This window comes from Homarus americanus, unplaced genomic scaffold (genome assembly GCF_018991925.1).
Source record: "Homarus americanus isolate GMGI-L3 unplaced genomic scaffold, GMGI_Hamer_2.0 scaffold55640, whole genome shotgun sequence".
Taxonomy (NCBI): Eukaryota; Metazoa; Arthropoda; class Malacostraca; order Decapoda; family Nephropidae; genus Homarus; species Homarus americanus.
The window spans coordinates 3,422,734-3,436,290 of NW_024713650.1; the positions used below are offsets into that span (position 1 = coordinate 3,422,734).

At 38.6% G+C, this 13,557-nt stretch overlaps 1 protein-coding gene across 1 annotated transcript in view; it reads left to right on the forward strand.

The window, feature by feature from the left end:
• The window catches only part of LOC121874446 (hypoxia up-regulated protein 1-like), a 33,109-nt gene that overhangs the window by 2,948 nt on the left and 16,604 nt on the right, over positions 1–13,557 (forward strand). The window contains exons 2-8 of the mRNA XM_042378566.1: positions 3,982–4,123; positions 4,387–4,652; positions 5,627–5,801; positions 9,214–9,422; positions 9,764–9,950; positions 10,164–10,313; positions 10,731–10,928. Coding sequence (XP_042234500.1) covers positions 3,989–4,123; positions 4,387–4,652; positions 5,627–5,801; positions 9,214–9,422; positions 9,764–9,950; positions 10,164–10,313; positions 10,731–10,928 — 1,320 coding nt within the window. The 5' untranslated portion in view covers positions 3,982–3,988. The remainder of the gene's footprint in view (positions 1–3,981; positions 4,124–4,386; positions 4,653–5,626; positions 5,802–9,213; positions 9,423–9,763; positions 9,951–10,163; positions 10,314–10,730; positions 10,929–13,557) is intronic.

Consider the following 13,557-nt stretch of genomic DNA (forward strand, 5'->3'; position numbering starts at 1 on the left):
ATGGGTACTACATTTGCCTGTTTCCACAAGTCTGGCATAACTCCGGTGTCTAATGATTTTGTAAATAAGTTTACGAGGGGTCCGCTAATCTGTTCCCTACACTCTTTCAAGACTCGAGGGAAAATTTCATCCGGCCCTGGGGATTTTGTCTTCTTTAGTTTATTTATCTTCTTAAGAACATCCTCTTTTCTGATAGTGATATTCTTTAATTTCTCTTCTTCCTTTCCCTTAAATATTTCTCTGTGATCACTGTCACTTAGTTCTTCCCCTACTGTGATACCTCTGATAATATTTTCTTTATTTGTTAATACTATGTCTAATATATTGTCACCTCTAGTAGGTTCTGTAATTAGTTGTTTCAAAAAATTGTCCTGTACTGCGTCTAGGAAGTCTTAAGATTTATAGTCACCTACAATGTTGTCCCAGTCAATATTTCTGAAGTTGAAATCCCCCATAATGCACAGGTTGTTATATTTTGCTGCCCTACTCATTTCCTGCCATATGGGCTGAGCTGCTTCCTTCCCAAGACTTGGGGGCCTGTAAATCACTCCCATAATTAGTTTTTCTCTTCCTTCCGTGATTTCTACCCATACAGACTCGGTTCCTATTTCACCCTTTATTGATTATTAATACAACATTTTAATGTATCCTTGACGAAGAGTGCGACCCCTCCCCCCTTCCTACCTTCCCTGTCCTTGTGAAAAAGGTTGTACCCTTCTATGTGGTAAAATTTTTTGCCTCGAGAAGAAACAGAATTATTTTCAAGAAGTAAATTGTGTTAATTTTTTCCCCCTGTACTGAATGCTAATGGACGTCTACCCACAACACCCACTGGTTCCATTTTGTTGTTTGGATGTGAATGTACCCAGTTATTGAGTTATAGTATATACCCCTCAATGCTTCCAATGACCGTTCCAAATTTATGGAGCTACAGTACAAGAGGTGTATGTGTGCAATTTTCTGGCTAAAATGAGCGAACTCACTAAACATCTGCTCCTTTAGCTACATCTGTTAGGTAAGGTCTGGTAGGTTAGGTTAGTTCATCTCATCTCCTATAAGTCGTATAGTAATGTGACAGTCACTGGAAGTATTGCTGTGTATGAAACGGTCGCTGAAAATCCTTCTATAAATAATTGTCAGCAGAACATTGCCAATGGGTGTAGATTTCCTGGAGGATAAAACAATTGCAGAGTAGAAATAAAATCTTTAATTCCCATAAGTACAGTGACTTATGGGTATTAGGGAGAAGTTTGCTCATAATTTGGATTTTATTTTAGTTCAGCCATCCGGGGAATCATAGGAATTTAACTATTGGTATCGGTAGTTTAGACAATTCTAAGACACTTCTTCTATAACATTTCCTTCGCAAATGACCTGACCTAATCTTCTGACCTTGGGGGCTCTGGCATATGCAAGTCTTTTGCAAGGGAAATGTCAAAGAAGTGTCTTAGAATTGTCTAAACTACCGATACCAATAGTTAAATTCCTAAGATTCCCCGGATGGCCAAAATTAAACGTTACCATAATTTGTATGTGGGATGATCAGAGTAATAATTATTCAGTAATGCTATACTGTATAGTCATAAAAGTTTGCAATTACAGTAGTTTGGTATAGTAAGACTTGTCTAATTGTGAACCATATGAGGCTTGAAGCTTACACTTATCTAGAATTCTGATTTGTGCGTAACCCCCCCCCCCCTTGCTCCCCAGGTGGTTTCAACCAACATTTTGCTGAAAATTCCCGTCCAAAAACAAAAGTAAAGTTAGCAGTATACTTTAACACTGTACTGCACTTTTTGTGATAGATGAATCTTGTGATGGAGGAAAATGGGGACTGCTTACACTTAAATTTAATTACACTTTGTTTAGTAACATGTTTAGTAGGTAATGTAGGTAGTGTACTTAAATCTAGCTGATGCTGTACACGTACTCAACTTCAACCCAGATAGTGTTCATGGAGACCCCAGCATCAGTTGTTACATATCGGTTTTTCGTCAGTTGGTAGTTCTGAGCGCCGTTCCTTTTCCTGAAAACTTAATGTTAAGCAAAATTATAGCTAAACAGAGAAGCACGGAGGGTGAGCAGGAGATTCAAACAACAAAGTCGTAAACACCGAGTACAGTATTCCTGCCTTTAAATGAGTTTTGCAGCTAAAAGATTGATTTATTAACACAAAAAAATTATGTAAATGATGTAGCTCAGAGTTGAAAAATTTGATGGGTGCAAGGGCAGCCTAATTCACACAAATTTCAAATTGCATACATCAAAAATGAAAAAAGTTGCTATGATAAACAATAAAATTGATACATAGCGTATCCTAAAATAGAACTGCATATTTTTTGTGCAAAATAGCTCTTTCCATACTTGAGCCATCCTCTGGGTGACATTACTCAGTTCAACCAGGCAGTCATCCAGCTGACTCCGAGACGTGTGTCTGCTGCTCTGTGTATGCCAAGGTGTAGCATCAGGGAGGAAGCTGGTGTGGTGAGTGGCAACAACAGCCCACTGCCTCCACCCCTATGTTCACGTCATATTTTAAAGTGTTATGTATTTTTTTCTAAAGCACATCAGAGTATTATAATGATTTTTCAACGTTATATACAGCTTAATAACAATGATGTGTTGCTATTTCACAGGCCACCGCTCCACCTCATCGTGAAACTGAATTTTGACTAACGTTAAGTGAGTGTGTAAAAAATTGATATCGCATAAATGAATTAACGTTAATGAATTGATGCTAAAAGACATAGATTTTGCAGTTATACGATTTTATTTGTACACAGCATACTGTACCTAACAGGTGTACTAGTACAACAATGGTAAACAGTAAGGCAATTTGACCAAGGATAGCCAATAAAGCCATCAGATGCCTATTTCCTGTATGGTTCTCTGCTCAGGCTTGTTTACTTATCAGTAATGATATATCTATGGGAATAATTGATAATTTCTCAAGAAATATGTATAACAAATGCTTCATTGTGCTTGGACTGTCTGAGGCTGACGGATCACTTCAACAATACTGTACAGTACAACATTCTGTGGTTAATGATATAGAAATTCTCTCTCCTGTTGCTGTAGTTTCATCTGTCATGTAGAATTTAGTTTTAGCTCTGAAGTGTTTGTCAAGTTTTGATGTGGACGGGTAACTTGTTCAAGACCTTTGTAGCTGTAGGGAAGAAAGCGTTATTTTGCTTGTCTGCGAATCTTTTTTGTTCCATATTTTTGGGAATGTTTACAGTATACTGGACCTTATTTAAAATGTCATGCCACCATAATCACCCCTGACACCCCTGTAATCACCCCTGACACCACTACCACCCCCAACACATTAAGAAAAAACACAGCGCTGGTAATATAACTAATGTATATACAGTACCGAAACAATAGTTCCACTGGTTGGTGTTTTAGGTACGGTTGCCAGCAAAAGTTTTCCCCACTTCTATGGGAGAACTTTTGCTGGCAACTGTACATAAAGGTATTTCCCCTTGTAAGGTTTAAGTGCATTGATAATAAAAGAACCAGGGGTTAAAAAAGAACAGATACCTGTAACTGATTGAGTGTTTGTCTCGCTCAGGGACCAGGGAGGAATGGGAGTAGTTTTTCCCATTTTAAGACTTGCGGTCTTTAAATTGAAGGAATTGTTTCACTACAATATTAGAATGATGTTATCCTAAAAGGTATTACATGAATTTTTAGCTTTATTGTTGTACTGTACAGTGAAACCTCAATATAATGAACTTCTCTCTCCATCTTGTCCGTGAGATGGGGGGAGGCAGCTCTCATCTAATAGATCTTCAATATAATGGACTTTCATCTCCTTATTATTCATTAGTTGGTTTCACATTTGATGAACCCTCGATATAATGGACTATCCTCTCCATATAGTCCATTAAATAGAAGTTATACTGTATTGTACCAATTAATCGGCAGAGAAAATGTTGACAGTTTCCTGCACTAACTATACCATGTCTCCTCCCTTAGATATACAATGGCGCTGACTGGAGTGTGGTGGCGGGCGGGGTTATCCCTCATAGCCCTCCTGGCTCTGGTGGGGGGATGTAGTGCCGTCACCATCATGAGTATAGACTTTGGCTCCGAGTGGATGAAAGTAGCTGTGGTTGCTGTAAGTATCTTTGGTTTTATTTGTGCCATAGTCACTGTGCGTCGAAATTTATGCCATCGTTGTCGTAAAGTGATGATAAATTGTCATTGTGGTTCGAGTCTGGATGCAACTTGGTGTTGTTGGGAAAGTTACTGTAGACGACAACTAAATATCATAACTCGCACTTAATATAGCTACCACACATGTTTTTTAATTGATAAACCTGATCTTTCTTCAGTCATGTAGGTGGGTTCAGTGTAGTATTTAATTAACCCATCTTACAGCCAGGAGTGCCAATGGAAATAGCCCTCAATCGGGAATCCAAGAGAAAGACGCCACTGGCCATTGCGTTCCGGAATGGCGAACGGACATTTGGAGAGGATGCGTTGACCAATGGCATTCGCTTTCCCCATACCAATTTCTTCTACTTGCTTGACCTATTGGGGAAGAAAGTGGACAACCCCATTGTGAAGTTGTACCAGTCTAGGTTCCCCTTCTACAATATTGAGGCCGATCCTGGCAGGGACACTGTGGTCTTCAGATACGACGAGTTAGTACAGTACCTTCACTCCTGTTTAGTTTTGGTGACTAGAGGATCACCTGAGGATTTGCCCCCCTCAGCTTATTTCAGCTTAATGATTAACCACCTTAATACTAACCTAACCACCTTTTAATGGTATCCTAACCAAACTGAAAATAATCTAACCTAAACTACACAGGTTGCATTAGGGTGTTTAATCATTGAGTTAAATAAGCTGGGGAAGGGGACTAATTTTCAGGTGATGACAAAAAGTAAGTGTGTGTGTGTGTGTGAGAGAGATCGAATCCAGGAAAAAAGTCGCAAGAAAGTCAGAAAAAAAGGCACGGAAAAAACTTAACCTAACCTAACCTACGTGGAATGCCATCATATATTGTGTTGTCAATGTGTACAAATCATGTGACTTTTTATCCTGTGACTTTATTTCCGTTCACCGTGGAATCTGTACAGTAGAGTACAGTAGATGATCAGGTTACTGTGTTCTAGCTTTTGACCTCCAGTATCCAGCAAGCCTACACCTCTTAAGCAATGCATTTCTTTACGTGTGTTTCCGATTGATTACTGTATATGTAATCATAGTGTATATAGCTCTTTGTGTTCTCGTTTACAGTGTAGGGATCCACTTAGGAAAGAAGGTGTTGCTTGTGTGTGGTAGAGGGAAACCAAATGTGACTCTCTTCCTTGACCATCTCTGCCGTGCTATATGGAATCTCTGTTTTACTAATTTCTTCTCTGATCCTAAGCTCTTGATTATAAGGGTTCCATTCCTGTAAGCCATTTGTAAATCGAAAGATGCCTGTACACTGTATGATATGTAGTTAAAAAGACTACAGTACATGATTCCAAGATGGTAAATACAGGCATCAACTGGTTTACTAAAGATCAACCTCCAAATGGTTTTCTGTAATGGAATTCTTAGGTAAGTCGAGGGACACGTGTATTTCACTAGTTAATAATATACTGTATATATACGGTACATTACACAGGGACACGACTTACACGGTGGAGGAGCTTGTGGCCCAGCTGTTGGAATATGCCCGGGATATTGCCGTGGCTCACACTGACCAGAGAATTAAGGACTGTGTTATCACCGTCCCAGCTTTCTTTAACCAGGCTGAACGCAGAGCTCTACTGACAGCAGCTGACCTGGCAGGGCTTAAGGCAAGTGTGTGAAATTGTTTTATATATGCAGTTAAAAAGGTGACTACTCTACTGTAACAATTAATCATGTGTACAATTTAGTTAGTTCTTATATTGGTGGGTTTATTTTGCTGCCTTTGTGTTTAGTTTAGTATTAATATTGTTGTCTGAAGGTACAGTACTGTCTGCATGAGTGAAGAGTTGTAGTTAGGACATTGAGACACATTATTACTCTTGCTGATTCTTTACTATAGTTTGCCAGGTGATTTTACCCCCACTACATTATATTTAAGTATTGTACTGTAATGTAAAGATAGTCATTATAATCAACTGTTAGTGAAGTGAAGCATTGATGTAGATTTAAAATTAGCTTAGGTACAAAATAGTGACCTGTATGTGGACACTTTCAAGTTATATAAAATTCAAGGGACAAAGTGCAAACTTTTCAACTTGCTTTCATGAGGCCGTTCACCATTGGCAGTTAGGAGCGCTGTCTCGATCATTTCCTGTCTTCTGGGACCTTGGCTTTTCTTGGGGGGTGACTTTTGGCTGTTTATAGCGTGTCTCCTGGCATTGTTAGTTTAAGCTAAAAGCATCCAGATGGAAATATGGAAATAATTGTACAGTACTCTCCGCCACTACCACGAGTCCTGACGTTCTCACTCACTGATAGGTACAATCAACCAAAGATGCACTGACCCCACCCTGGGTCTCTTACTCACAATTTTACCTGGCAAAACCTTGCAAAATAAGGCTGTATGTAATAGTGATTGTGATTGGTGTATCTATTTTTTGGCTGTATCACCGTCAGGATAAATATTAAACAAACCAAAGGTAACATTCTTATAATAAACTATTCATCATTATTCTAGATCAAGAGAAGTTTCCAAATGTTTGTATATTTACTTAAATAATGAAGGAAATTGGATGAGAATCTTGTGGCAGCTGTTGTTGTTGCCAATTCATTACATACTGTACAGCCTTACTTTACTAAGTATTGCCAGGTAAAATTGTGAGTAAGACACCCAGGATGGGGTCAGTGCATCTTTGGTTGACTGTACATAAAATTTGGGCCATAAGGAGAGGGCTGGAGGAGGGTCTGTGTGGTGACTAGGGGAGAGGAGCGGTGATCGGCAGTAAGGAACCACTTTGGAATGCTAAATGTTAGAGGTTCATTAATGACATGTACATAGAGGTACATGAATCCTGAGGAGTGTTTGTTGTGGGCGAGACACTGGTCAGACTGTGACGTGAGCAGTGTGTTAGAAGGTCTGTGTCTCCCTCCAATAATTAAAAATACAGCTCTTTACCCTTTTCTACTTAAAGTAAATATTGGAAAGGACCACAGTAAATGTTGGAAGTGGATACCATGCCCAGTATTACTGTATGTAGAAGGTATAGGACAAGGAACAACTTGCATGGCCACAGGCACTTTTCCTAACACCTGTACAGTAAAGCCTCGAATAACGCCGGTAATGTGTCCTCCAATATTGCAGTGTAAGGTGAATCATCGTATCGTGAATCATTAATTACCATTAAAATAAAGCAATAATAATGGGATGCGTTCCCCAGTGTGAACTTTTCATATCTTTTGTGTGGCTTTTTACCATCTTTTCCCCCAAAACAATACAATTAATGAAAATTGCAAACTATATTCTTTAAATGCTGTTTCTGAATGCACCTTATACAATATAATGAATAATGATATGGTCACACAAGAGGAGATGGGACGGTATTGTTTTCAGTGTTTACACCCGTAATGTCTGTTATCCACCTGAAACTGAATAACATAAGACCCTTGTTGTTGCTGTGGTAAAATTAATGTAAAAAAAATTTTGTTTTAATTATCTTTATTTAATGTACAGTAAAACTAACTGCTGATGTTAAAGAAAAAAGAGTGATAGTGGAACACCAACGTATATTTGCGCACTCAAGGAAAGTCATTTATCTTTTTAAGAATATGTACAAAAGATTCATTATTGTTTATTACTGAATATGTATTTGATTGAATTAATCTTTATATATGCGAAATGAACAATACAATTCATTAATGTAAAATGTAATCCAGGTGTATATGTTTTAAGCAATGTTATTAATGGTAATAAATGGAACAATGGAAGCAGCTAGGTAACCATTAATGGTAAAGAAAAATAGCGAGACTGATTAGGAACTCCAATTTTTCTAAGTGCGTAAATGTGGAAACAGTCATTTCTCTACATAAGAATATGAAAGTGCCACTTAGTACTGCTCATATACGTTTTAAATAACACTAATGAATGTAAAACAAATATTCTACTCACCAATGGTGGTAAAATCTAAAACATTTGGACAGCCAATGTTGTGAGTTTATACTCGGGTGATGAAGTCATCAGGTTCAACTCTGGCTGAAGCTGTAGCTTTCCATAAAGCTGTTGCTGAAACTGTTACTGAACCTGAAGTTGATGTTGAAGCTGCTTATGATGCTGAAGTTGATGTACAGTAGTTTAGTTGATGGTTTAGGCCTTCGAATAATAAAGCTGTCAAAAGAACCTTGCACAGCTGCTTACTTTTCTCATTATACATCTTTATGTAAAGGTCATTTGTGTTTGTTTAAATTTTAATGCATTGTTCTGATAACCCTTAGGCCCTGGGTGAAGTTCCAGATCGTCCGCCTATTTTTCCGCCATGTTTATTTTTTTTTCACGATTTAACCCTGCGGGGGGTGAGGGGGGATATGTTCATTGCTTGCTCCATATAATATCCACAGGCCTCACACCTTTTTCATATCGTTTTAACACCTCTAGTTTCTCTGCTAAGCTTAGACACTTTCTATTAGCTTTTGAAACAACACTACCATCACTTGCTCTCTTGCTCTTGTTGAATAGGGATGCAAAAATGCTGTAAGAAACCTGAGAAAGTTTTTCTCCTTTTCTGTTCAGATGCGTGAAAACAAAAGGCCCGCCAGCTGCTACTGTTTATACCAGTGATGCTGGCGTCACCACTCACAAGCCCGGCAGCCTCCGTGCACAAAGAGTGTTTATTTTATTTGTTTAATACATGTCGGGATTTAGTTATTATTTATATGAAAATATAATTTTATTTTACTTTTTATTCTATTTTCTTCATAAATAAAAAGAAAATAATGGTGTAAATTGAATTGGGTCGTAAGTTAACCAGGGTCTTAAATATGAATCATCGTTAGTAGAACCGTCGTTATGGGAGGCTTTCCTGGACAGTTTGAGGAAAAGGTTTGTATAGGAATGAAGGTTACTGTAGCAAGCATATAGTAGATGGTGAAGGGGAGGAAGGTATTATAAAAGGAAAGCAAAAGTGTGTAGAAAGATTTTCTGGTACTGAGGAAGACTTTTAAGTATACAGAATAATGATTAAATATTTCCTTGAAAGAAAATAAGCAAAATATATAAGTAATGTTTGTCTTGGCCCACCATCACAGGTTCTGTCTTTGATGTCGAGTAATGCCGCGGTGGCACTCGACTACGGCATGTTCCGCCGGAAGGAAATCAATGGTACGGCGCAGAACATCCTCTTCTACGACATGGGGGCTTCGTCTACCTCGGCCACGATCGTGTCCTACCAGACCATCAAGACCAAGGAAAAAGGATACTCGGAGACCAACCCACAAGTCACTGTCCTGGGTCTAGGGTAAGTGGTCTGGTCGTGTACTGGCTCGAGTTGTTGGGTTCTTCATCAAAATGCCATTTCATAAACCTTATATTGTTCCTAATGCATGGTAAGTAAACTATACTAAATGATATGTAACTTATCAGATAAAAAATGGATCCAATTGCATTTATCTTAGTACAGTTCAGCACAAGACTAAGGCGGCATTATTTCAGCGCTACTGTACATGTATTGTGCTTCCTTTCTTTCTCTATAAAGTGTTAACACCCCAAGACTAATGCCTCCCCTGGTGTTTCACAGCCAACCTTACATCTCTTAGTTAAGATTTATTTTCATTTGAAGACTTAAAAACACTTTAACAGTTATGACCGCTCTCTGGGAGGATTGGAAATGCAGCTGCGTTTAAGAGATTATCTAGCCAAGAAGTTCAACGAGGTCAAGAAGACGACCAATGACGTGTTCAAGTCTCCCCGTGGGATGGCCAAGTTGCTGAAGGAGTCTGGGCGACTGGCCAAGGTCCTCTCTGCTAACTCTGACCATCTGAGTCAGGTGAGGAATTAACCTTATTGGAAATACTGTTTGTTTTACAAATATCAAACCTATTGACAAATATATATTCTTTACGAACAGTTGTAACTTTCTCGAGACTTTCCATATTATTTGTACTCAAAGATTACCGAGGCAGAGTATTTGTGGATCGTATATGCATATTGGTACGTCTGTGTTTATGTACATAAATAGATGGGTTTTTTCTGTCTGCAGGTGGAAGGAGTTTTGGATGAAGAAGACTTCAAATTGATGGTGACGAGGGAAGATTTCGAGGGACTATGTGCTGATGTGTTTGAGCGTGTCCGCGCTCCTGTTGATGGGGCTCTCATATCTGCCGGCATGGATATCTCTGCTATTGATCAGGTAGGTAGTGAAAACAGGAGCCATGTCCTGTGATCTGATAGCGTGCAGATAAAATGTGGTTTGTGATTCACTCGCTCGTCTCTGGATATTATTTCCTTGGTAAATTTCATTTGTGAATTTCCAGGTAATTTGTTTCCATGTTAAGTGTAGAAGTAGAATGCAAATTTTAACATACTAGCCAGGGTGGATGAATCAAGCAGCTCATCTGTTCAATTTTGTCTTGCTGTTTTATATAGGGTTGGATATTTTAAGTTTGTTTGCCAGATTTAATGGTTTTGAATAATTAGGATTTTTTCTTTAGATAACTTTGAGACAAGGAAAAGGAGCCGTTCAAATTTACAGTTTACCATTATGTACAGACATTGATGTAAAATCAGTATTATTGGTAATGTTTTAAGTCTAGACTATTTTCTGCAGTTCATCATCGTTGGCGGAGCAACACGTGTTCCACGAATACAAGCAATATTACAAGACGTTTGGGGGAAAGAATTGGGTAAGAACATAAATGCTGACGAGGCTGCAGCCATGGGGGCTGTGTATCGCGCCGCTGACCTGGGCCAGGGCTTCAAGGTCAAGAAGTTTCACGTCAAAGAAGGAATAGTCTTCCCTGTTGAGGTGAGTTCCTTAACTTAACCTCACTTGATGTAGTTTTTAATTATAGATTAATTTACTTTAGTCTTAGAAACCTAGATATTATTTAGGACAAATGTGTGTATTGAGGCAGGGAACAGGGTTGTCTCGGCCACCAGTGAGAACACCGTTGTGGCGAGGATCTTGGGTACACCTATGACAGTCACAAGGGGTGGGGGGGAGCTACTGTAGTCACTTGAGCTGTACATGTTGGGAGAAAGTGTTTTATTAAAGTGTAACTCTCACTAGTGTTTGTCTTGGTGTCTATTTTACACACGCCTGTTATTTCTTTCGTCCATTGTTTTGTCTTTTCCTGGCCTGGTATTACAATTTTTGTTGTTATTTAATGTAAATTCTCCAAGTATTGTTCTGCTGATATAAAGTCCAGGCCAAATTTGATTTTTATTTGATTTTTATACTTTATATATATATATACTGTACTGTATATAAATGGATACTCTTTCAAGCCTTGTTCTGTTGGGTGGACGGTGATATTGTCGCTGTTCTATTGACTTGATATTTCTTTATTTGAGGGGCGATAAAGCCTGATTAGATTAGGTTTACCGTGAAACCTCCAATAAGGCACCATATAATTCTTACATGGGGAGGGTTTCACATTTAATGAACCCTCAATACAACAGTCTTTCATCTCTCTACAATTCATTAGATGGAAGTTGCATATGTAATGGACTTTCCTCTCCGTATAGTCCATTAAATAGAGATAATACTGTATATTGATCGTTCTGGTGATGGAGGGAGACTGTACCATATTAAATGTCATGTTGTCCTCCCATCTACCTGCCTATTCCATTCATCATCTTCATCCCATTAAGTAACTGATCTTATGAATATTCCCACAGGGTTACTAATACAGTACAGGAAGATCAATAATTTATTAGGTACGCTAGTGGCATTATTAGGTACACTAGTGGCATTATTACGTACGCTAGTGGCATTATTAGGTACACTAGTGGCATTATTACGTACGCTAGTGGCATTATTAGGTACACTAGTGGCATTGTTACGTACGCTAGTGGCATTATTACGTACGCTAGTGGTATTGTTACGTACGCTAGTGGCATTGTTACGTACGCTAGTGGCATTGTTACGTACGCTAGTGGCATTGTTACGTACGCTAGTGGCATTGTTACGTACGCTAGTGGCATTATTACGTACGCTAGTGGCATTATTACGTACGCTAGTGGCATTATTACGTACGCTAGTGGTATTATTACATACGCTAGTGGCATTGTGTGTGTTTTCAGGAAGTTTATAGTTCTCTCCTCTCGTGTTTATCTTGTAAATAATGATTATATGGAGTCTTTTTTATTCGAGAACCTTCCATAATTACTATATTTAACAATCACCAATCATTTCTGACCCCTATAACAGAATTGCCAATTATTCCTGACAGATAAAGAATTGCCAATCATTTCTGACTTAAAGAATCACTGATCATTCCTGACAGATAATCACTGATCATTCCTGACAGGTAATCACCAATCATTCCTGACAGATAAAGAATCGCCAATCATTCCTGACACAGATAATAAAGAATCACCAATCATTCCTGACACAGATAATAAAGAATCCCCAATTATTCCTGACACCTGTAACAGAATTGCCAATCATTCCTGACAGATATCAAGAATCGAAAGTTATTCAACTCTCAAAGTATGATAAAAAATATTCGCCAACACCGACGTAGTTTTTGATATATGATAAATCATTTAGGTTTCTTGAATTAAAAACAAAACAAGAATGTATTAATTGAAACTCCTAAGCAGTGAATGGCCCTGTGGTTTACTGTAGTTGGTAGAGGCAGAATAATTTATACTGGTCATCTTCCACTGAACATTAACCCTTTAAACAAGTGAAGTAATTGCCACTTGACACCTGTGATGGAACAGTGAAACCTCCATATAACGGACTTTTCTACCCATATAATCTGTCGGATGGAGGTTTCATATCTAATGGAGCCTCGATATAATGGACTTTCATCTCTTATCGACCCTTGATATAATGGAATTTTCTCTCCCTATAGTCTTTTAAATAGATGTTTCACACAACTGTCAAGATGTAAAACTAAATATGGAATTGAGGAAAATAAAACTGTAAAAAAATATATATATACTGTATATAGAATTGGTATGAATGTGGTGGTGGTGTTGAGTACATCCAGAGAACCATCCTGGGAAGCCTTGGTAGGTCCTAGTCTCTGTTATGGTAGGTTGTCTGGTGTTGAGTATGTCCAGAGAACCATCCTGGGAAGCCTTGGTAGGTCCTAGTTACTGTTATGGTAGGTTGTCTGGTGTTGAGTACATCCAGAGAACCATCCTGGGAAGCCTTGGTAGGTCCTAGTCTCTGTTATGGTAGGTTGTCTGGTGTTGAGTATGTCCAGAGAACCATCCTGGGAAGCCTTGGTAGGTCCTAGTCTCTGTTATGGTAGGTTGTCTGGTGTTGAGTATGTCCAGAGAACTATCCTGGGAAGCCTTGGTAGGTCCTAGTCTCTGTTATGGTAGGTTGTCTGGTGTTGAGTATGTCCAGAGAACCATCCTGGGAAGCCTTGGTAGGTCCTAGTTACTGTTATGGTAGGTTGTCTGGTGTTGAGTAT